This window comes from Rhinatrema bivittatum, chromosome 3 (genome assembly GCF_901001135.1).
Source record: "Rhinatrema bivittatum chromosome 3, aRhiBiv1.1, whole genome shotgun sequence".
NCBI classification, from domain to species: domain Eukaryota; kingdom Metazoa; phylum Chordata; class Amphibia; order Gymnophiona; family Rhinatrematidae; genus Rhinatrema; species Rhinatrema bivittatum.
The window spans coordinates 163,816,307-163,841,507 of NC_042617.1; the positions used below are offsets into that span (position 1 = coordinate 163,816,307).

Consider the following 25,201-nt stretch of genomic DNA (forward strand, 5'->3'; position numbering starts at 1 on the left):
ATACTGCAGCCACTGTGGGCATTTTTATTTGTTATGAAACACTAACATGAAATTAATTGTACCCCATAATTTCATAAGAGCTGCAAGATTCAGCAAGGCAATCAATCTTTGGGATGCTGAAGGAGAAGAGGAGAGTGACATATTTGCCTTCCCTTTTTGATAATAGCCCTATTTATAACATTTTGGAATTAGAGAATTATTTGAAATGTAGCCACATGCTTCATCTTCAGCTCTGTTATTCAGCGACTGACCGATCTATTCTGCTGGTGGAGGTGTCATTGCTATGGCTAGTGTCAGCGGTAGCATGGTGGTTTCTTCCTACTGCAGGGAACAGTTTTCATGAGGGATACACTAACTGGCTAAGGAGCTCATTTGCTAAGCCGAAGGGAAAAATGCTACGGGGGTCACAAAGCCATGGTAAATGACCCTGCCCCTGTTAGGATTTGTGGGTTTGTGGGCCCTGGGCCGAGGTGAGAGATGGTTCCGCCCACAGGGAGGAGCCCCGTGAGCCTCACCGTCGGGAGGCGAGGTCTCAGCTGCTAGGTGTGCAGGACAGCAGGTACTGGAGAGAGGGAGGCACTGCCCATGGAGCGGGGAGTTTAGCAAGAAAGTCACACAGACACAGAGGTGCCACAGGGTCTGTGGAGTGGGGTGTACCCAGGAGAGAGGTTAAATATTTCAGCAAGACAACAATCTGAAACATGCCTCAACATCAACCACGAAAAACTTACAGGAAAGGAATGTTTTGGAATGGCCTTCATAGTCTCAAGACTTGAATATTGCAAATCTATGGGGACCGCATGCAAGGAGACCTATAAATATTTCTGGGCTAGAAGTCTGTGCATGGAAGAGTGGGGGAAAAAATGTCCAAAGTACAAATGAAAGACTCTTAGCTAGCTACAGGAAACATTTGGAAGATGTTATTTCTGCTAAATGAGACACCCCCATCCTCTGTTAGTGGAGGAGGACATAACTGTGGGTGAGCTCTGTCTCTTAGAGGAGAGGGGTAGAGGCTGATGGGAGGGCAAGCAAGTTCAATTTAAGCCTTGGCTGGCCCATTCACCAGCCTCTTCTTTCTTTTGAGTTTTTGGTGAGTGACTTGCCTCCTGCTTTCTTTCCTTCAGCTACCTCTTTGTGGCCTACTTCATGGATGGGGGCTTTCGGCCTTTTTAGTGCCTTTGCACTTTGGCAAGTGGGTCAGCAGTTGGGGAACCTTGCTAGCTCTGAGAGGCTTCCATTCTCCCTCCTTGTGGCCTACCTTAGGCTCTTGTTCCCCCCATGCAGCCATCAGGCTTGGGTTCCCACCTTGGACAGCAGCCTCTCTCCTCGTTTCATTGTAGGTCCTGCTGTGGGATGACTCACCCTTGCTCAGAACAGCCATGCAGAGGTTTGTTCCTTTCCCTGCTGCACGAGCAGCTGGTTGCCTAGAAGGTCCATTGCTTGTGTGGCAGGAGAAAGTTTGTTGTCCCTCGGCTGCCTGATGGGCCAGGGTTGTATAGCCCAGTGAGTTGGTAGGCCCGGAGTTCGGAGACTGTGTCAACCGTGCCACAGCCCAAGGGCTCACGACTATGACTGATTGCCTCCAGCAATAGTTGCTGTTCACAACAGTTTTCCTTTCCACGATCTGTTATTTCACCTAATGACTGATTTTTTCCTGGCAGGACAGTTCTTCGACTGTTCAGCAAGGCAACATCATGGTATGTGCAGAATAGGTGCTATCTTTTGGTTAATCTCTTCATTCCAGCAGATGACTTTGTGTGATTTGTATGCACACTTGGTATACAGCTTTAGGAGAATATCTTTAATGTTTGAATTGGTTATGTAATGTTGGCCTGTGCTGTGGCCATATCCATCCAATAAAGATCTTCCTTTTTGAAGAATGGGGTGCTCTGGAGATTTCTTTAGCATTAAGTAACAGAAAAATCAGGAGGAGAAGGAGGAGGACAAGGGGGGAGGAAAAAGGATATAGTGGGCACTTTATAGAGGCGGCAAGTATGCATCTGACACAGTTGAGGAGTGTTAGGAGCACGGAGGCACGGTCCTGTCTGAAGGGAGATGGTGAGCCCTTGGATTACGGCGCGGCTCAGGGAGGAGCCCCAAAACACACCACGAGAGATGAGAAGGTACGAGCATGGGCAAAGCAGAAGCAAGACTGGACTGAAAAGAAGGCAAGGAACAACTGGAACAGAGTAGTTAAATCACAAGCAGATTGTGATAAATTGCAGGAAGACCTTGTGAGACTGGAAAATTGGGCATCCAAATGGCAGATGAAATTTAATGTGGATAAGTGCAAGGTGATGCATATAGGGAAAAATAACCCATGCTATAATTACACAATGTTGGGTTCCATATTAGGTGCTACAACCCAAGAAAGAGATCTAGGTGTCATAGTGGATAACACATTGAAATCGTCGGTGCAGTGTGCTGCGGCAGTCAAAAAAGCAAACAGAATGTTGGGAATTATTAGAAAAGGAATGATGAATAAAAAGGAAAATGTCATAATGCCTCTGTATCGCTCCATGGTGAGACCGCACCTTGAAAACTGTGTACAATTCTGGTCGCCGCATCTCAAAAAAGATATAATTGCGATGGAGAAGGTACACAGAAGGGCTACCAAAATGATAAAGGGAATGGAACAACTCCCCTATGAGGAAAGACTAAAAAGGTTAGGACTTTTCAGTTTGGAGAAGAGACGACTGAGGGGGGATATGATAGAGGTGTTTAAAATCATGAGAGGTCTAGAACGGGTAGATGTGAATCGGTTATTTACTCTTTCGGATAGTAGAAAGACTAGGGGGCACTCCATGAAGTTAGCATGGGGCACATTTAAAACTAATCGGATAAAGTTCTTTTTTACTCAACGCACAATTAAACTCTGGAATTTGTTGCCAGAGAATGTGGTTCGTGCAGTTAGTATAGCTGTGTTTAAAAAAGGATTGGATAAGTTCTTGGAGGAGAAATCCATTACCTGCTATTAAGTTCACTTAGAGAATAGCCACTGCCATTAGCAATGGTTACATGGAATAGACTTAGTTTTTGGGTACTTGCCAGGTTCTTATTGCCTGGATTGGCCACTGTTGGAAACAGGATGCTGGGCTTGATGGACCCTTGGTCTGACCCAGTATGGCATTTTCTTATGTTCTTATGTTCTTAAGAGCAAGGCAGGCTCAGCCCTCCACTGGACATACACGCACCAATGAGACCCAGCAACACAATGCTGGTCTCGAGAGTAGCCCTCCGGCCACTCGACAGCCCTTCCAGACCTGCCACTCGGGAACGATGAGTGCATGAGGGCAGATGGAGGCTGAGGGGAGGAACAAGAAGACTCAGACGAAGATTCAGAATATTCAGAGGACTTGGACGTAGACGCAGGTTACTCAAAGGACACAGACAAGACTCAGGTTACTCGGAGGACACAGATAAGACTCAGGTTACTTGGAGGACCCAGGCAAGACTCATAATACTCGAAGGACTCGGACAAGGATTCAGGTTACTCAGAAGACTCGGACAAGGATTCAGGTTACTCAGAAGGCTCGGACAAGGATTCAGGTTACTCAAAAGACTCGGACAAGGATTCAGGTTGCTTGAGGTTTCGGGCAAGGATTCAGGAGAAAGTACTGGGTGAGTGCTGCATCGCAGCGTGCCCTACACAGCCACCCATGGCTGGTCGCGGACCACACCTAAGGCAAAGCAGACTCCAGACGAAGCAGTGGAACTTTGAAGCCAGGACATGACAAAGATTCAGGAGAGGCCTGCACCGAGGTGCGCCCTACACAGCTGCTGATGGCTGGTCGTGGACCACGCTGAAGCGGAGCAGGTTCTGGCAGAGTCTTAGACATGGACGGAAGCAGGCACAAGGAACTCCAAAGACCAGGACAGGATTCAAGACTCAGGGTTCAGAAGCAGGCATTGAAAACAGGAGTCTTCTGGAGGCTTGCACTGCAGACAAGAAGGTAGGCCTTGTACCACAAGGCACCCTACACAGCCCCCCATGGGCTGGTCATGGACCATGACGGTGGCACGCCAGGAAAGGTGAACAGACGAGGGACCTGGGAACTGGACGAAGAGCTGAAGATGAGACGGGCGGAGTCAAGACAGGAATGTGGAACATGGTACCTTTGGACATGGAACATCTGGACATCAGGACATCAGGAGAACTGGACATGTGGAACATCAGGAACACGAGACAAGCAACGAGGAAGCTCAGACGAGGGATGAGACCAGGAACATCAAGGTGAAGAGGTTCAGGAACACGAAGAACATGGAAAGAAGATCCATCAAGGCACAGGAAGACCACGGAGGACCTGGACCGAAAGAAGACCACAGACGCTGTGAAGACGAGATCTGAAGGCCCTAAGAGACTGAAGCAGGGCCCTTTTATAGGTCTGGTCCAGGCAATGGCTGATGACATCACTGGTGAGGGCCGCAGGGCTTTCCCCGCCGCTGGCCCTATAAGAGAAATGAAGAGGCGTGCGCCCGCACCTAAGGGAAGTCCGGGGAGCAGGAGCCTGCCGCGGTGTCCATGCCGCATGGGAGGCCAGGGAGAAGGCGGCTCCCTGCCGCGAAGAAGATGGAAACAGACAGTGGTGTCGGCACCCCTGCTGCGGATGAAACAGGCAGTGGCTGAGGTGGCTTCTCTGCCGCTCGTGCAAGGACCCTGATGGTGGCTCCAGCCGCAACAAGCAGGAGCGGCAGCAGTCTGGGCAGCGGCGCTAGGCTGCGGAAGATGAAAGGAGGCATTGGCACAGCAGCGACCTCTGGGCCACGCGAAGATGGCGTTGGCGGCGGCCTGCGCAGAAAGGTAGGGGACTGCCTGCATGTCCAGCCACAGGCAGGATCCTAACAAGGAGCCACAGCCATCCTCTATTAGTGGGAGAGAACACAACTGTGAGGGTGCTCCAATTCTGAGAAGAGAGGGGTAGAGGCTGGTGGGAGGGCCAGTGAGCTCAATTTAAGCCAGAGCTGGCCCACTCTTCTTTCAGAGGTTTTTTCCCCCAACCAGCCCACCCATCTCAGGACCGATTACGTGGTCTCACAGCCACATGGTGGGGTGAGATGGAGCATCAAACAGTCATGGCATGTGTGTGTGTGTGTGTGTGTGGGGGGGGGGGGGGGGGTGTCCACGTCCTAAGAGTGCATGGCAAGTGTTACATTAAAAATGGCTAGGCAGAGAATACCCAGTGGGTATTCCTGTTTCTACATTGCATGGGTGGGTGAATACCCAGCAGATATCCCTGCTACTATGTTGCATGGCTAGGTGAGAGTGTAGATGATTTGTCAAGTCTTTGGCTTTGATGGCTAGGATTTGACCTGCTCACCACCCCAAAAGTTGTGCTGAATCTTGAATAAGTGAATCCTGCTCTTGCTATGGACTAGAATGCCATTGCACCACAGAGATCTTTAACCTGGTAAGCAAAGATCGATGTTCATGAGCATTGGAGGAGAGAGGCTTCAAAAGCACGTCATCCCCGATGGCTGAATATTGCATTAGCATGATACTAGCTGCAACTCATGATGGTCCCCCTACAGGTTTAAAAGAATATGTTTAATGTTTGAATTGGTTATGTAATATTGACCTATGCTGCGGTCATATCCATCCAATAAAGATTTTTGTTTTTGAACAATGTGATGCCCTGGAGATTTCTGTAGCATTAAATAACAGATTAATCAGGAGGGGAGAGCAGATGGGGGAAGAGGATGTTGTGGGAAGGTGAGTATACACCTGGCACAGTTGAGGAAATGTTACTAAGTAACAACTGAAAGAGTGCACAAACCTTTTGCACAACATATTTACTATTTTATTATTTTCAATCTGTTAAACTTCTGTTCACTTTGATTCATTTAAACATACAATTTCATCAGGTGTGACTACAGTTTTGTACAATACTGTATGTCTCAAGCCCATAGCTTGTCTTATCTACCATATCAGCCATGATAAATTCCATAATACTCACTCCTGGTTCTTTCAGAACTATCCTCCCAATGCAGCAAGAAATCTGCAAGTGTCAGCATAATTCTGCCAAGGAGCTGGCAGAGCTCAGCTGGTGCAGGTAGCATAATCATCAATATTTTAATGACATTGAACAGAATAACTTCTTTCAACAACTGTTGAGGCCTAGCAAACCTTATACAGCGAGATTCTGGTCTCTGGTCAGCTGCTTTCATTTCCTTTGCCAGCAGCTTATACACATTACCTACTGACCCAAGACAGGGAACGTACTCTGATCACCCAGTTACTATCAAATGAAAACTGAGAGCAGGATGGGCAGATTATTCCACTTTAGTAACCCCTGGTAACAACAAAGAGGGTCAACAAAGAGGGTCACATTGTAAGAAGGTCTGAAACCAAAGTGAAAATTTGAATCATTAAAAATTACTGTCTTTATTTGTATTTCAGGCTATCATGCACCATGAAGGCCACATGGATGATGGCTTAACTTTATCCAGATCGCAGCATGAAGAGTCCCGGACAGCTCGAGTTATTCGTAGCACAGTCTTCCTCTTCAATAGATTTATAAGGTTTGTTAAAAATGTTTGCTCTTTTAAAGTCCATAGCACATGCAAAATAGCTCATTAGACAGCAGCTTATTTAAAAGAAACAGGTGATTACTGTAGCTGTCATACCAGATGTGAGATCCATTTTTGTGCTTTAAAAAAATGGAATGTTGGAAAGAATTACATAAATGCGATCAATATCTATCTGTCTGTCTGTCCATCACTCTCCAAAAAAGAGATGGAAATTCACTAAATTTGGCATGCTGGTAGAAAATATGAATATCTCAGAAGAATGTGAAAACCAGAAATATCAGGAAACATTTTCAGAGGACCAAGCCTCCAATAATAATCCCCATTGCTTTCTGGGGGGAAACTGATAAAATGTTGACCACTACTCCATTCCAAAAGTGTTCATTTCCCTCACTTCCTACAAACACACACAGGCAGATAGAGACAGAAAAAAATAACTAAAGCAGTTGGCAATAGATGACACCAAATGCCCCCTCCCCCACACTTTTTCAAATTTTCTTTCACGTATACACACGTCACCTCTCATCCCTCACCCCTCACCCCTCCCTACCATACACACCCCCATATATACTCACCCCCCACACATACACAACCCCAAACATTCTAATACACCCACAAATACCAGACACACCTGTATCACTAGCTAGTGGCACATAAAATAAAAGACCACTGAACCTGGGTTTTTGGGTCCTGGCATCAGCTCTGTGGGTTCACAAAACAATGGTAGGGTAGATGATAGATTGGATTTAGCTCAGAGGCTTAAGAGAATAAACATCTGTTGCTGGATAGGAAAATTTAAAATCAACATTTTCTCCTCTATGACTGTCACACTGCTCCCATGTACAAAACTTCTCTTTTGCCGTGCACTGGCAGACCAATAACATTAAACCTACAACCCTAGGATTTAGTAATCAGAGCCTGTCACAATGGCTTTCTGCTCAAACTTATCATATCTTTTATTCTTGGGAGGTAGCAGCAGGCATTTAGCAATAAAATATACAAGAAGATAACACAGCATAGCTAACAGCAGCTGTAGCAACCACACTACACTTTTCTTCTTTTTTCATTAGTAGTACAGTATATCAAGGTAAGTATATCTTCTCCTATAAATCCATATGCATTAGTCATTCTTCAAACATAATCTCATCAGTACTCACACAGTGTTGTGATCAGCACGTGGAGCCCGTCCCGCGAGCAGGCCTCTCCATTTACCTCAGGCCGCCTCTGTTATCTGCCTTTGTGGCCTAGTGCCACCGCCGAGTTATTGCTCCGTTGTGGCGTGGAGCCACCACCGCCGCCAGCACCCTCCGTGGTAGGAGGGCTGCCACTGTCTCCTTCCATCTTTCGTGGCCTGGTGCTGCCGAAACATTGCGCCTTGCGACCCTGAGCAGCTGCTGCTCCATCCATCTGGGGCTCCTCTTCATGGCAGGAGGCCGCCTCTGGATCCGCCTCTATTGTGGCCTGTACGCCTCCACTGGGGCCTAAGCTCCTGCTCACCATGCGGCAGGGATGCTGCTGTCCAGGGTCCTGCTCCTCCCTGGGCCCTCCTCTAGGCGCTGGTGTGCGCCTCTTCACAGTGGCGGGAAAAGCAACAGCCCCACCGGAAGTCCTCATCTGCTTACTTCCTGCTTCAGCCCTATAAAAGGGCTCACTTCCAGTTCCTCATGTCATGGTTGTCCATGTTCTTCCTTGCCGGTCCAGGCCCTCCGTGGTCTTCACTTGTCTTGATGACTCCTTGTCTTGATGTTCCTGGACTCCTCGTCCTGATGTTCCTGGTCTCATCCTCCGTCGGAGCTCCTTCGTCACCTGTTCCATGTCCTGATGTTCTGTGGTTCCGTTCATTAGTCCTATTGTTCCAGATGTTCCGTGTTCCTGATGTCTTGGTCCTGATGCCTTCGTCTTTGCCTCTGCAACCAGTCTCAGTTTCCTGCGTCCACCTTTCCTGGCGAGCCACCGTCGTGGTCCATGACCTGTCCATGGAGGACTGTGTAGGGCGCTTCGTGGTACAAGGCCTTCTTCTCGTCTGCAGCGCAAGTCTCCAGAAGACCCTTGTTTTTAATGTACCAAGTTCCAAGTCTTGAATCCTGTCCCGTCTTCGGAGTTCCTTGCCTGCTTCATGTCCAAGACTCTGCCAGAACCTGCTCCAACTGCTTCAACATGTTTCAGTCTCAAGTTCCACTATTTCACCTGGAGTCTGCTTCGTGCTCAGCGTGGTCCGCGACCAGCCATGGGCGGCTGTGTAGGGCACGCTGCGATGCAGTTCTCACCCAGTACTTTCACCTGAGTCCTGAAACCTTGCCTGGGATATTCTGAGTAACCTGAATCCTTGTCCAACTCTTCTGAATAACCTGAATCCTTGTATGACTCCTTCCAAGTTCCAAGTCTTCATCTGAGTCTTCCGAGTAACCTGAGTCCTCGTCCTCATCCTTCCAAGTTCCAAGTCCTCGTCTTGTTCCTGCCCTCAGCCTCTGTCTGGCCTCACGCACTCGTCGTTCCCAAGCAGTGGGTCCGAAAGGGCTTTTGAGTGGCCGGAGGGCTACTCCTGAGACCAGCATTGCATTGCTGAGTCTCCTTGGTGCGTGTAGGTCCAGTGGAGGGCTGATCCTGCTTGGTGCCTGTTCTGAGTTACTTGCTTTTGTTCCACTCCTGCTTTGTTCCTGCTTCGCCCGTGCTTGCATGCACTCACCTCTCATGGTGTGGCTCGGGGCTCCTCTCTGAGTCATGCTATGGTTCAGGGGCTCACGCTCTCCCATGAGCTAGCGGCCGCGCCCGCATCAGGACCTGTAGCCCGCAGTCGCAACACACAGATTCTATGAGGTCTTCAGAGAAAGAAATTTTTGAAAAAAGAACAATGGAATTACCATTTGTAGTTAATGTCCATGTCTCCTTCCAGGTGCCACTAGGCAAGTGCCCAGGGCTATGCTTTTGTTCCCTCAATATACATTGTAATAGGATGCCTAGGGATATCCCCAGAACCTAGGTCCAGACCTGTCCCACTCTGAATCAAAACTTCTTAGAATCTCCTCCTGCACTCAGAAACTCAGACTTATATTTCCACAAGGGACACTCCCCCTCTGTCCACACATTTACTTAAAGGAATAGGCAAAACAGTGCCATCCTATTCTACATCACCTTATTCCCAATATAACCAAAGTAGAGGTTAAGTGAGAATTTGGTGAAAATGTTTAAGGACATATTAATAGAGGCATAGGGGCAAGAATTTAGGACCCGTGCCACACATGCCACTCGCCATACACCTCCACTCACTAGCTACCCACATGCACCTGCAAACCACACATACACACCCTTATTTTGCCTCCACCTATCTCCCTCTACTCTTCCCATACACATTCACATCCCCCCACACATTGCTACATACCAATACCCTTACACACACTCCATATCCAAACCCAGAAACCTGACACACTTTTATACCCCTAAACCCAGCAGACACATACCTACAAACCCCACACAAACTCACAATTCACATAAATATACATCCACAGCCTTCCACAGAGACCCAAGCACTCCTAAACCCATGCACCCACCCCATACATACCCACACACCTCCAACCCAAGCCTCAAACACATCTATAGGTACGTGTACTGTTATGAATCGGAGAGTGGACCCTTGTTCCGAGGTAGAGTCAGCGCTGCCGAGAAGGAAGTTAACCCTCGTTGGTCTCTACCGTCGGATGGCAAGGCCTGTTGAAGATGTTGAGATGAAGGCTTCACCCTGGAAGCTCGTGATCCCACCAGGAAGGAGCCCCTAGGGACACGACCGCTGGGACTTAGGAGACTCCCTGAAGAATGAAGATGGTCTGGATGCAGGCGCCTCCTGCAGGTCGTGGGTTCCAGATGGCTGGCGCCTCCAGCAGGTCGTGATCAGTCCGGGAGTACACGTTGAAAGATAGTCCCAATCCAGTCCAAGGGTCGAAGTCCAGAGAGAGGTTGAGAGCCGGTCCAGGAGCAGACAGGAGAATGGTCCGAAGCCAATCCAGGAGCAAAGAAGGAGAAGGGTCCAGAGCCAGTCCACGTCAATACCAGAAGATCACCACCACCGGTCCGAGGGTCAGGAGCCAAAGAATCAGTCCAACGGGGAGAAGAGCAGAAGCGGGGCAAGGAGTGGATCCGGAACACCGACACAGGAACCAAGCACAGAGCCTCAATACCAAGGCAAGGTCTGAGTATCAGACCTTGCCTTATATACCGGAACTGGAAGGAGGAGTCCCCGGGTGAGCCATGACAATTTCTTGTCATGGCTCCTTTAAATTCTCTCTTCAGCTGTGCACGCGGCTCCTAGGAGGCTGAGGGGGAGGAGCCAGACTGCCGAACCCATACCGCGGGGCACTGCGGCCGGCATTTATAACATGTACATACCCATTCCAGCTCCCCATACACACTCACCTGCCTCCAATCCCCATATCGATATACCCCCATATAGTCATACATTCCTTACCCCCAGACTCCCATATGCCACACACACCTTCCCTCACTCCCAACACAAACACATAGACACTCACACCCTGATACACAAACCCACAACCCACACAGTTCTACACCCTACACATCTACTATATATGGCCCCACACATGACCTTCCCCCAAACGCAGCTACACACACCCTCATGTACCTATTCTGGTTCCTCATACATGCCCTCACCTGCACACGTATTTCTAAACTCCCATACCCACCACATACACACTCCCACAAACTGACAGCTCCCATACCCACCACACAAACCAACAACCCACACACTCCTATCCCCATGCACTCACCATGCACACAACCACACATACTTCACGCACGCGCACACACACACACATATCCCCCATCCCCAACTCCATCAATCCCCACATACACACCCCTGCATACACCCACCCTATAGCCACCTAAACATCGACAAACCTCATTTCCCTCAAATTAACCTCCACCACAAACACCCCTCCCTCATATATATTTCACAGTCTGATGGAAAGCATTTCTAAAGCCATGCCTCTGCATGCTTTCTCTACTTGTTTTAGAGAATGAGGAGAATGTAAAGCTGCCCTAAAATATTCCTTCTTCTTCTACTAATCACATCTAGGCTAGGATTTTTTAAAATGAGTAATTCATAATATAAAATAGATTAGACATATCAAATAGTCCTGTTGACTTAGAGCATTCTCAGTTTTGATAATTATTGGGGGTCTGTTTACTAAAGTGCCTGAGTTTTAACACACCTTGGTATTCACTACACTACAGTACGTGAGTATAGTTTATACTGTTTAGTGAATACCAATGTACTGTTCCCGCAGATGGGACCATCCATTTAGCATAATTTATTGTTAAAGGTGGAATATAAATATTTTTTAATTAAACAAAAACATAAAAATGTGGCTGCTACAAGCAGTTGTAACATCCACATATTAGTGCCCACACGAATATGCAGTCTTACCCACCTGTCACCGTAAATACCAAAAGGGGCCTAAAGACCTGAATGGGCCCCGCTCCTGCACAAAACAGCCCCTTTGTTCAATAGCCCCCACTCCTACTTGCAGGTCTCACTGTATTATTTGACTGTACTGTTTTCTCACCATCTTGATGAAGGCTCTCAAAAGCTAGTCACAGAGAGGTCAATGTTCAATGCCTTTGTGCAGGTAACTTTTCGAAATGCACACATAAAAAGCAAGCGTTGAATATTTTCCCCAGTTGAATGCATACATTTTGTGTGCACAATATTTTGTACAAGCAAAATTTATGTGCACAAAAAGAAGCTTCAGTGGAGGCATTTGGGGGATGAGGCTAAACCTTAGCCCATGAACCCATATATTGAGCGCTCTCCAATTAAAGTACATGGGCAACTCTTATTGAAAAAATTGGAGTCATAACTTTATCCAAGTATATTCAGAGGGAGTCTTGTCTGCTTAAATCTAGCTGAATATCTGGGAAAAGTTAGGGCATAACTTTCTCCAGATAAAATTGCCATTTATCAGCTTTTTTTAATATGGATCTCATATGTAATAAGCTTAATAAAAAAAAAAGGATCATCTGCTACTTATTTGTTGACCCTTATTTCTATATGTGCCAATGTACATTTCTACTGTGAGTCATGGATGAAATTTCTCTCTATCATATTTTCAAACTCATTAAAAAAAACAGTGTATTCTCTGAGGACAAGCAAGATGGTAGTCCTCATACATGGGTGACATCAGATGGAGCCCTGACACGGAAAACATGACAAAGTTACTAGAACTTTGACTTGCCACCCTGGGCTTGCCCAGCATGCCCTATACCATGTGTCCATTCAGGGTCCCTCTTCAGTCTCTCTTTTTCCGCAGAGCTGCAGCATCATGGTTAGTGAAATAACTTTTGGTGTTTTTGGCCTGTTTTGGAAAACGTTTCCATGTTTCGCTTTTTCACGATTTTTTTCACCTCTGATAGATGCCAGGTCACTCTTGGTTCTCCCAGTAGTGTTCTTAGTCAAGGTTGTCATCATTTATTGCTAAGTTTCCTTTTGCGGTTGATTCCCCACAGTGGTGCCTCGGTTCCCGTTGAGCTTTGACGCCTGCCACCATAGATTTTGATCTTGCATTCCATTTATTTATACCATCATGGCCACGTCTGGTTTCAAGTGATGCCTTCGGTGCTCGAGGACCATGTCCATCACGGACCCACATGATGAATGTGTCCTCCTCCTAGGGGCATCATATGATGTACAGGGTTGCTGCAAATGCACCCAGATGACACTGAAGGGCCGTTGTCTTTGACTCAATGAAATGGAACAATTCTGTGGGCCGAAGAAGATGCAGCCATCGGCATCAGTATCGAAGCACCATGGAGCTGAATCTATGAACACCGTGCCATCAACATTGGTGGGACCATCGGTTCCGTTGGTACCTTTGGCTGCTAGGGGCGCCAGAGACATCTACCATTGGGCTCCTCCAAGCCGAGGATGTTGGGTTCTTTGTCTTCGGCCTTGGCACCAGGGAAAGACCGTACCAAGCATCAAGGGAAGCCAAAGAAGCATCGGCATTGGTCCCTGTTGATGCATGGTGCTGGGCACAGGGATGTGTCAGCTCATGCTATAAAGCCCCCAAAGCAACACAGCGATGAGGAGCACCAGTCTTCCATCAGTGCCAGGGGTCCACGATGTTCTCCACCTGTCCAAATGCAGTCACCTATCCTCCTTGGTTCCGAAAAGGATCTAGCCACCTCTCCTTCTTCCCAGTTAGTATTGGCATTGGCAATGTTTGAGGAGGAGCTTGAGCGGCGAGTTCAACTGGTGGTTGAGTAGGCAGAGAGGAGCTTCGGTGAAGTGGCACCAGCTGCACTGGAGGCAGCACCATCCATCTTAGAGCCTCTGTTGGAGAAGCTCAATGCACTCATTGACACATTTCCTCCTACTAATATGGTGGTCGTTTGATGGTTCCTCAGAGGAGGAAGCTCCATCTAGGCTGGCTGAGACGCCAAGGTCTGTGGCTCCTCATCCAGCTTCACCAGTGCCTGCACCTCTGGATGAAGGCCGAGCACCTAGGGCTCATTCCCTGTCAGTTTTAGTGAGGATGAGGGCCCCTATGACCCCTGGGGGTATGACACCAAGGAGTCTTCCACTGATGGTTGTGAGGATCTTTCCTCAGAACCTTCTCCTCTAGAAGAGTGAAGAAAGTCTCCACCTGAGGACTTAATATTCACAAGATTTATGAGGGTGGTGGTGGAAGCCACCCCATTTCAGTTACTGGCAGAGGAGGATGCCAGGCACAAAATGCTTTAAAACCTCTAGTTTGTGGAGCCTCCTAAGGAGATCGTGGTGCTCCTGGTACACGATATTCTTAAGGAGTTACTGCTGAGGATGTGGGAACACCCCCTAACAATGCCTCCCATGAATAAGAAGGCTGACTGTATTCGATAAGCAACTGCTTTACCACCAATCAGTGGTAGATGAGTCCACTCTCAAAAGAGTCAAGCAATCTTAGGCCCATTCCTTAGTGCTTCTGGGGAAGGATCACAGAGCAATGGATGCTCCTGGGAGGAAGGTTTTCCAAGGGGCCATACTCATTGCCCACATAACTTCCCACCAGCTCTACATGAGCCAGTGCACATGGGACATCTGGAAGCAGGTGCAGGAAGTGGCCAAGCAGCTGCTTCAGCAGCAGCAGGACACTATCATATCACCAGTGCACAACGGTCTGGAGTGCGGGAAACATGAGGTCCAAGCAACCTACGATCTTTTTGAGATGGCATTGAAAGTCTCTGTAGCAGGAATCAGCGCCTGCAGAATGGCATGGCTATGGGCCACAGATCTCCAACCAGAGGTACAGGAAAGACTCGTCGAGTGGGGAAAATCTCTTTGGAAATAGAGTGAGGGATGGGGTGGCCCAGCTCCAAGACCACCATGAAACCCTCCAACAACTCTCCACCAGCACTCCAGACCCGTCCTTCTCTGCTAGGAGGTTGGCAAGATCGGGGCAAAAGTCTTTCTTTCACCAGAGGAAGTACTGTCCTCTGTCTCTTCGCTCCCATCAGCAGCATCAGGGCTCCTATGGCTGTCCCAGGCAGCAGAGAGCCCTCAAGGCTCAGCCGGCACCTCAGTCAACTCCAGGGACAGGTCCAGTTACCCGTTATCCAGGGCGATGAATCTGCCAGTCAGGAAAGGCTGCAGTTCTTTTTGAAAGAGTGGCCTCAGACCAATGGGTTCTTTCCATCGTCCATCAGGGGTATCGATTGAACCTATTGGGTGTCCTGCCAAATTGCCCAGTAGCACATCAGAAGGTACCACTAACAGAGTTTTCTCCAATTTGTGGTGGGAAAACAGCACTTCCAGTATCGGGTGTTGCCATTTGGGTTAGCATCAGTCACATAAATGCTTGGCCGTGGTGGCGATGCACCTCCACAGGCTGGGAGTGCATGTTTTCCTTTATCTGGATGTTTGGCTGGTCAAGAGCACATCTCAGGCAGAGGCCATCAGGTCCATGCATTTGACCATCCAGATGTTAGAGACACTAGAGTTCATCATTAACTACCCGAAGTTCCATCTCAGCCCATCACTTCAATTAGATTTCATAGGTGTGCTGCTAGATATGAATCAGGCCTTCCTGCCCCATCAAAGGGCCATCACTTTGATGACCATTGTGGTAGAGTTTCAGCAGAACCAGCAGGTGTCAGCATAGCATATGTTAAGGTTTTGGGCCATATGGCCACAACCCTCTGTGTCACTCCCTTGGCACTATTACACATTTATTTATTTAGAATTCTTATATACTGACATTCTTGTACAATTGACAAATCATATTGGTTTACAATCTAACAGAACAATCGCAGTTAAGGCGTTACATTAACCAGAATTAAAGGGACCTCGTTCCTTTAATTGTCCTCAGCTGATTCCTATCCACAGGGCCAGAGGAAGTATAAAAGTAGACTTCCTCTGACCATTCCTTGACTTGGCAACATCTCCTGTGAGTGTTGTTTGTCTGCTTGCTTTGGTGAGTTCCAGCATCATGACTCCTTGTTCCAGTTCTGTCTTGATATTCCTGGTTCCTGACTTCGGATCGGCTAGCAGTGATTCCTGGTATTGACTTCGGATTGGCAAGCGGTGATCCCCCAGTGTGTAACCTCGGACTGGTAAGCAACGACCCTCTGGCACTTGACCTCGGACTTCTTCTGACCATCGTCTCCAAGGGCCCACCTAAGTCCCAGTGGCCCGGGTCCCTAAGGGCTCCTCCCGGGGGGACCGCGGGCTTCCAGGGGTGAAGCTCCAGTCAGCCCTTGCACCGTCGTCTGTTCCTCGACCTCTCAAAGGTCCACCTAAGTCCCAGTGGTCCAGGTCCCTACGGGTTCCTCCTGGGGGGACTGCGGACGTCCAGCGGTGAAGACACACCTCTGTTCCTCGAAGTCACGACTCTTGTTCCACCTTCAGTCACTCCTGCCTACAGTGCCGAGGGTCAGCTGGTCGCATCTTCTGTTTCTGCCTCACCTCCCGACGGGAGAGCCTACGGATCTTCCGCCAAGGTATACCATCCTCCCGTCGGACCAAGGGTTTTCTAGCCTGAGCATAACAAGATGCATTTACCCTGGGATGGGGAGCTCATGTAGATGGGCTCAGCACCCAGGGTTTGTGGACAGCCCAGCAAAGCTGTTGCCAAATCAATTTTATGGAGCTCTGGACAATAAGGTACGCATTATAAGAACATAAGAAAATGCCATACTGGGTCAGACCAAGGGTCCATCAAGCCCAGCACCCTGTTTCCAACAGTGGCCAATCCAGGCCATAAGAACCTGGCAAGTACCCAAAAACTAAGTCTATTCCATGTTACCATTGCTAATGGCAGTGGCTATTCTCTAAGTGAACTTAATAGCAGGTAATGGACTTCTCCAAGAACTTATCCAATCCTTTTTTAAACACAGCTATACTAACTGTACTAACCACATCCTCTGGCAACAAATTCCAGAGTTTAATTGTGCGATGAGTAAAAAAGAACTTTCTCCAATTAGTTTTAAATGTGCCCCATGCTAACTTCACGGAGTGCCCCCTAGTCTTTCTACTACCCGAAAGAGTAAATAACCGATTCACATCTACCCATTCTATACCTCTCATGATTTTAAATATCTCTATCATATCCCCCCTCAGTCGTCTCCTCTCCAAGCTGAAAAGTCCTAACCTCTTTAGTCTTTCCTCATAGGGGAGTTGTTCCATTCCCCTTATCATTTTGGTAGCCCTTCTCTGTACCTTCTCCATCGCAATTATATCTTTTTTGAGATGCGGCGACCAGAATTGTACACAGTTTTCAAGGTGCAGTCTCACCATGGAGCGATACAGAGGCATTATGACATTTTCCGTTTTATTCACCATTCCCTTTCTAATAATTCCCAACATTCTGTTTGCTTTTTTGACTGCCGCAGCACACTGTACCGATGATTTCAATGTGTTATCCACTATGACACCTAGATCTCTTTCTTGGGTTGTAGCACCTAATATGGAACCCAACATTGTGTAGTTATAGCATGGGTTATTTTTCCCTATATGCATCACCTTGCACTTATCCACATTAAATTTAATCTGCCATTTGGATGCCCAATTTTCCAATCTCACAAGGTCTTCCTGCAATTTATCACAATCTGCTTGTGATTTAACTACTCTGAACAATTTTGTGTCATCTGCAAATTTGATTATCTCACTCGTATTTCTTTCCAGATCATTTATAAATATATTGGAAAGTAAGGGTCCCAATACAGATCCCTGAGGCACTCCACTGTCCACTCCCTTCCACTGAGAAAATTGCCCATTTAATCCTACTCTCTGTTTCCTGTCTTTTAGCCAGTTTGCAATCCACGAAAGGACATCGCCACCTATCCCATGACTTTTTACTTTTCCTAGAAGCCTCTCATGAGGAACTTTGTCAAACACCTTCTGAAAATCCAAGTATACTATATCTACCGGTTCACCTTTATCCACATGTTTATTAACTCCTTCAAAAAAGTGAAGCAGATTTGTGAGGCAAGACTTGCCCTGGGTAAAGACATGCTGACTTTGTTCCATTAAACCATGTCTTTCTATATGTTCTGTGATTTAGATGTTTAGAACACTTTCCACAATTTTTCCTGGCACTAAAGTCAGGCTAACCGGTCTGTAGTTTCCCGGATCGCCCCTGGAGCCCTTTTTAAATATTGGGGTTACATTTGCTGTCCTCCAGTCTTCAGGTACAATGGATGATTTTAATGATAAGTTACAAATTTTTACTAATAGGTCTGAAATTTCATTTTTTAGTTCCTTCAGAACTCTGGGGTGTATACCATCCGGTCCAGGTGATTTACTACTCTTCAGTTTGTCAATCAGGCCTACCACATCTTCTAGGTTCGCCGTGATTTGATTCAGTCCATCTGAATCATTACCCATGAAAACCTTCTCCATTACGGGTACCTCCCCAACATCCTCTTCAGTAAACACCAAAGCAAAGAAATCATTTAATCTTTCCGCGATGGCCTTATCTTCTCTAAGTGCCCCTTTAACCCCTCGATCATCTAACGGTCCAACTGACTCCCTCACAGGCTTTCTGCTTCGGATATATTTAAAAAAGCTTTAACTGTGAGTTTTTGCCTCTACGGCCAACTTCTTTTCAAATTCTCCCTTAGCCTGTCTTATCAATGTCTTACATTTAACTTGCCAATGTTTATGCTTTATCCTATTTTCTTCTGTTGGATCCTTCTTCCAATTTTTGAATGAAGATCTTTTGGCTAAAATAGCTTCTTTCACTTCCCCTTTTAACCATGCTGGTAATCGTTTTGCCTTCTTTCCACCTTTCTTAATGTGTGGAATACATCTGGACTGTGCTTCTGGAATGGTATTTTTTAACAATGACCACGCCTCTTGGACATTTTTTACTTTTGTAGCTGCTCCTTTCAATTTCTTTCTAACAATTTTTCTCATTTTATCAAAGTTTCCCTTTTGAAAGTTTAGCACGAGAGCCTTGGATTTGCACTGTTCCTTTTCCAGTCATTAAATCAAATTTGATCATATTATGATCACTATTGCCAAGCGGCCCCACCACCGTTACCTCTCTCACCAAGACCTGTGCTCCACTGAGAATTAGATCTAAAATTGCTCCCTCTCTCGTCGGTTCCTGAACCATTTGCTCCATAAAGCTATCATTTATTCCATCCAGGAACGTTATCTCTCTAGCGTGACCCGATGATACATTTACCCAGTCTATATTGGGGTAATTGAAGTCTCCTATTATTACTGCACTACTAATTTGGTTAGCTTCCCTAATTTCTCTTAGCATTTCACTGTCCGTCTCACCATCTTGACCAGGTGGACGGTAGTATACCCCTATCACTATAGTCTTCCCCGACACACAAGGGATTTCTACCCATAAAGATTCAATTTTGTATTTAGTCTCATGCAGGATGTTTATCCTGTTGGACTCTATGCCATCCCGGACATAAAGCGCCACACCTCCTTCCGAGTGCTCCTCTCTGTCATTGCGATATAATTTGTACCCCGGTATAGCACTGTCCCATTGGTTATCCTCTTTCCACCATGTCTCTGAGATGCCAATTAAGTCTATGTCATCATTTACTAGGGATGTGAATCGTTTTAGGACGATTAAAATTATCGTCCGATAATTTTAATATCGTCTTAAACCGTTATGGAACACAATACAATACAGATTCTAACGATTTATCGTTATAAATCGTTAGAATCGTGAGCCGGCACACTAAAACCCCCTAAAACCCACCCCCGACCCTTTAAATTAAATCCCCCACCCTCCCGAACCCCCCCCCAAATAACTTAAATAACCTGCGGGTCCAGCGGCGGTCCGGAACGGCAGCGGTCCGGAACGGGCTCCTGCTCTGAATCTTGTCGTCTTCAGCCGGCGCCATTTTCCAAAATGGCGCCGAAAATGGCGGCGGCCATAGACGAAAAAGATTGGACGGCAGGAGGTCCTTCCGGACCCCCGCTGGACTTTTGGCAAGTCTCGTGGGGGTCAGGAGGCCCCCCACAAGCTGGCCAAAAGTTCCTGGAGGTCCAGCGGGGGTCAGGGAGCGATTTCCCGCCGCGAATCGTTTTCGTACGGAAAATGGCGCCGGCAGGAGATCGACTGCAGGAGGTCGTTCAGCGAGGCGCCGGAACCCTCGCTGAACGACCTCCTGCAGTCGATCTCCTGCCGGCGCCATTTTCCGTACGAAAACGATTCGCGGCGGGAAATCGCTCCCTGACCCCCGCTGGACCTCCAGGAACTTTTGGCCAGCTTGTGGGGGGCCTCCTGACCCCCACGAGACTTGCCAAAAGTCCAGCGGGGGTCCGGAAGGACCTCCTGCCGTCCAATCTTTTTCGTCTATGGCCGCCGCCATTTTCGGCGCCATTTTGGAAAATGGCGCCGGCTGAAGACGACAAGATTCAGAGCAGGAGCCCGTTCCGGACCGCTGCCGTTCCGGACCGCCGCTGGACCCGCAGGTTATTTAAGTTATTTGGTGGGGGATTTAATTTAAAGGGTCGGGGGTGGGTTTTAGGGGGTTTTAATGTGCCGGTTTTTCGATTTTTCGATTTTTAACGATTTTTAACGATTTTTCACGATATTTTACCCCCCCAAACGGCAACAATACGATTCCCTCCCCCTCCCAGCCGAAATCGATCGTTTAGACGATCGAGGACACGATTCACATCCCTATCATTTACTGCTATACATTCTAATTCCCCATCTTACTTCTTAGACTTCTGGCATTAGCATATAAACATTTCAAAGTTTGTTTTTTGTTTGTATTTTCATTCTGCTTTTTAATTGATAGGGATAAGTTGGAATTTTTTAGCTCAGGTGAGTTTTAGTTACAGGCACTTGGACTACTTTTCTAATTATTGGAACCTCACTGTCGGGATGCCCTAATTCTAATGCATTATTAGTATCCTTTAAAGATACCTCTTTCCGAACCATGCACTGCTGAGCGACTGTCGGCTTTCCCCTTTGTTCTAGTTTAAAAGCTGCTCTATCTCCTTTTTAAAGGTTAGCGCCAGCAGTCTGGTTCCACCCTGGTTAAGGTGGAGCCCATCCCTTCTGAAGAGACTCCCCCTTCCCCAAAAGGTTCCCCAGTTCCTAACAAAACTGAATCCCTCTTCCTTGCACCATCGTCTCATCCACGTATTGAGACTCCGGAGCTCTGCCTGCCTCTGGTGACCTGCGCGTGGAACAGGGAGCATTTCAGAGAATGCTACCCTGGAGGTTCTGGATTTAAGCTTTCTACCTAAGAGCCTAAATTTGGCTTCCAGAACCTCCCTCCCACATTTTCCTATGTCGTTGGTGCTCACATGTACCACGACAGCCGTCTCCTCCCCAGCACTGTCTAAAATCGTATCTAGGTGACGCGTGAGGTCCGCCACCTTCGCACCAGGTAGGCATGTTACCAGGCGATCCTGACGCCCAACAGCCACCCAGCTATCTACATTCCTAATAATCGAATCACCAATTATGACGGCCAACCTAACCCTTCCCTCCTGGGCAGTAGGCCTTGGGGAGATATCCTCAGTGCGAAAGGATAATGCATCACCTGGAGAGCAGGTCCTTGCTACAGGATCCTTTCCTGCTACACCTTATGGGCTTTCAGAGACTGGCTTTTCAAAGTTGTAATATTTCAAACTGACAACCAGGTGGCGATATGGTATGTCAAGAAGCAGGGAAGTACCTGCTCATATTTCCTGTGTCAGGAAGCAGTTTAGATTTGGCCAATGGCCCTGTCCCACGGAATGTTCTTATGTTCTTAATGGTGCTCAGGGCCATTTAGCTGGCCGGGATGAAGAACGTGTTAGCAGACAGACTGAGTCATGCCTTCAGACCCCACGAGTGGTCCCTGGACCGGGTGGTTGTGCATCCCCTTGCAACAGAAAGGTGCCTTGGTTTTGCTCCCTGTACAGGATAGACGGCAAACCAGCCTCGGACGTCCTTGCCCAACATGGGGGAAAAGATATTCTGCATGCATATCCTCCAATTCCCTTAGTGGCAAAGACTTTCTTGAAGCTTTGTGAGGATAAGGGGGCTATGATCCTCATAGCCCCTTATTGGCTGAGACAGGTCTGGTATCCACTCCTTCAGGAGTTGTCTATCCAAGACCAATCTGTCTGGGGACTTTACCAGACCTCATCATGCAAGATCGAGGCAGGTTCGATATCCCAATCTCCAGGCTCTGTCGCTTACATCTTGGATGTTGAGATGTTAATTCACCTCATCAAAGAATTATTATATACCTGTGAATTAGACCATCATACTAGGCGTTATCAGAGTGAATGTATTAAAACATTTCTTAGATCTTCTGCCTTATATATAATCATTGATCTGTTTTGATCTTTGCATATAATTTTTTGATAATTTTGTTGCAATTAAAAAACATGAATTTTGTTTTTAATCATTTCTAAATATTCAATAAGATTCAAAAAACTTATCTATTATCATGGTGCAAGTAAAATTGCAAATAGCCACCACTCAATAATACTAGGATAAACGCCTTAATGTTCAGTCTGACACGGGACCTTGTTTTGAGCCACAGTTGTTCTTCAGGGTGCTGTGAAATCAGTTTGCATAGTGGCGTGTAGACTGGAGCCACTCTCAGAGGATATGTCTCGGGATCTGGTGGCTTCTAGAAAGCCTTCCACTAAAAAGTGCTATGGACTGAAGAGGAGGAGGTTTTTCATGGGATGTGAGCAGAAGGCTGTATATCCATTCTCCTGCCCCGCACAAAAGCTGCTTGATTACCTTCTACACCTATTGGAAGCTGGCTTATAAGCCAACTTCATTAGAGTTCATCTCAATGCTATTTTAACATACCACCATAGTGTATATGGTATGCCCATCTCTATACAGCCTATAGTTGTACGATTCATGCTCGGCCTGTTTCAATTGAAGCCTCCCCTACGGCCTCCAGCTATGTCTTGGGACCTCAATGTGGTATTAGCTCAGCTGATGAAAGCTCCTTTTGAGCCACTGCATACCTGACCTGAAGTACCCGACTTGGAAAGTCATATTTTTGGTGGTGGTCTCTCCATCATGCAGGGTCAGTTAATTCCAGGCCTTATTGACTTATCCACCTTACAGTAAGTTTTATTATAACAGGGTGGTCTTGTGTATGCACCCTAAATTCCTCTCTAAGGTGGTGAAGGACTTCCATCTTAATCAGTCCATCATCCTGCCAAAATTCTTTCCATTTGCACCAAAGCGAATGAGCCCTGAGCAGTTTAGACTGCAAACGAGCCTTAGCCGTCTATCTGGAGCATACAGAATCCCATAGACAGTCCACCCAACTTTTTGTTTTTTTTGATAGGAATAGTTTGGGCATTGCCATTGCCAAAGAGACTGTATCGAATTGGCTAGCAGATTGCATCTCCTTCTGATATGCCCAGGTGCGACTGCATCTTGGGGGTCATGTCAAGGCTCATTTTGTCTGAGTCATGGCAGTGACAGTGGCCCACTTGAGCATAATTCCTGTGGAGGAGATTTGCAAGGCTGCGACGTGGAGCTCTCTCCACACATTCACATCTCACTATTGCTTGGATAAGGATGGTGATGCGACAGTAGGTTTGGCCAATCTGTCCTTCAGAATCTGTTTGAGGTGGAGAACCCAACTCTCTCCTGCTTAGGGCTCATTGTTTGGGTTCAGGCTGTCTCCCCTTCTGCTACCAACAGCACCATAGTTGTGCCCGTTGGCACCTGGTTTGGGTGTCTGTTGGGGAGCAGCATGTAGCTAGGGATACACTCATGTGTGAGGACTACCATCCTGCTTGTCCTCAGAGAAAGCAGAGTTACTTACCTGTAACAGGTGTTCTCCAAGGACAGCAGGATGTTAGTCCATATGAAACACGCCCACCACCCTGCAGAGTCGGGCTTCTCCTATTGTTGATTCATATATAATTCTATGTTATAAGACTGAAGAGGGGACCCCGCATGGTATGCTGGGCTGGCCGAGTGTGCCAAGTCAAAGTTCTTGAAACTTTGACGTAAGTTTTCCGTGTTGGGGCTCCATCTGATGATGTCATCCATGTGTGAGGACTAACATCCTGATGTCCTTGGAGAAAACTGTTACAGGCAAACAACTCTGCTTTACAAAGCAGCCACAAATTTACAATTTGTCTTGCAATCCTCAATACTAAATTTGCAGGGTTACCATTCTCAAGAGTATATGGCCCATTGGAAATACTATCTTACAATCTTGTTATACTATTTATCCAACTGTAAGATACTGCAAGGTCTTACAAGATCAAACTGAAGATGAGGAATTTCTTTTTGGTTACTAGTATTCTTAAAAATAAATTTATATTTGAAGAATAAAAATATGAGGTAAGGAAGTATTTTATATATGTTTGGAATTCATTTTAGGGGTCTTGATTTTCTCAGTAAGAAAGGGAAGGCTTCCCCAGTTGATTTGCCTATAGAGTCAGTCAGTTTGAATCTTCAGGACTTGATTGGCTACTTCCATCCACCCGAGGAACATCTGGAACATGAAGACAAACAAAACAGGCTACGAGCACTGAAGAATCGACAGAATCTCTTCCAGGAAGAGGTATAACATTTGTTTTTAACTATGAAACTATATTTAGATAAATATGTGTGTTTTTTGTTTGTTTATTATAAGGGATTTATTTATTATATGTTGTTAAAGATTTGCACTGAAGTTGCAAAAAGTAGTGTATCAAAGACATGTTTTCTATACTGTTAGCTATACTGTTAGCTAATTATTAAACAGTGTTAATGCAAAAACCTGAGCTATTACTTAATACGCATTAAAGTGGCCTTCATGGTAATGTGTTTTTCCCTCATTGATGCACATGTTAGTTTATGGGGTGAATTTTCAAAAGTATTAATATGTGTGCATAAATGAGCTTTTTGAAAATTAATATGGGGGCTGTATGCATAAAAGTACAAATGGAAGCAATTTTGCATGTACTTCTCCATGTATTGCAAAAAGGTGTTTCCAGGGGTGGAACTGGAGAAGAGAAATCTTTTATCCGCTTTAAATACGGAGATATGGCGGAATCTAAAAATGGAATAAATAAATATGTATGTACTTTTGATTTTCAAAAGTATGCATGTAATTGTTCGCTTGAACATTTACACCTTTTCCCTAGCAGCTGTAAATGAGTGCAGCTATGCCATGCAGAGGTATGCATAGTCCTGCTAGTTTTTAAAGTGTACTTATGCTGTAAATCTGCATTGTTTGG

General features: G+C 46.6%; 1 protein-coding gene across 1 annotated transcript in view; it reads left to right on the plus strand.

The window, feature by feature from the left end:
- Window positions 1–25,201, plus strand: part of RYR2 (ryanodine receptor 2) — a 1,771,220-nt gene that overhangs the window by 674,811 nt on the left and 1,071,208 nt on the right. Inside the window, 2 exon segments of the mRNA XM_029593907.1 lie at window positions 6,398–6,519; window positions 24,360–24,543. Coding sequence (XP_029449767.1) covers window positions 6,398–6,519; window positions 24,360–24,543 — 306 coding nt within the window.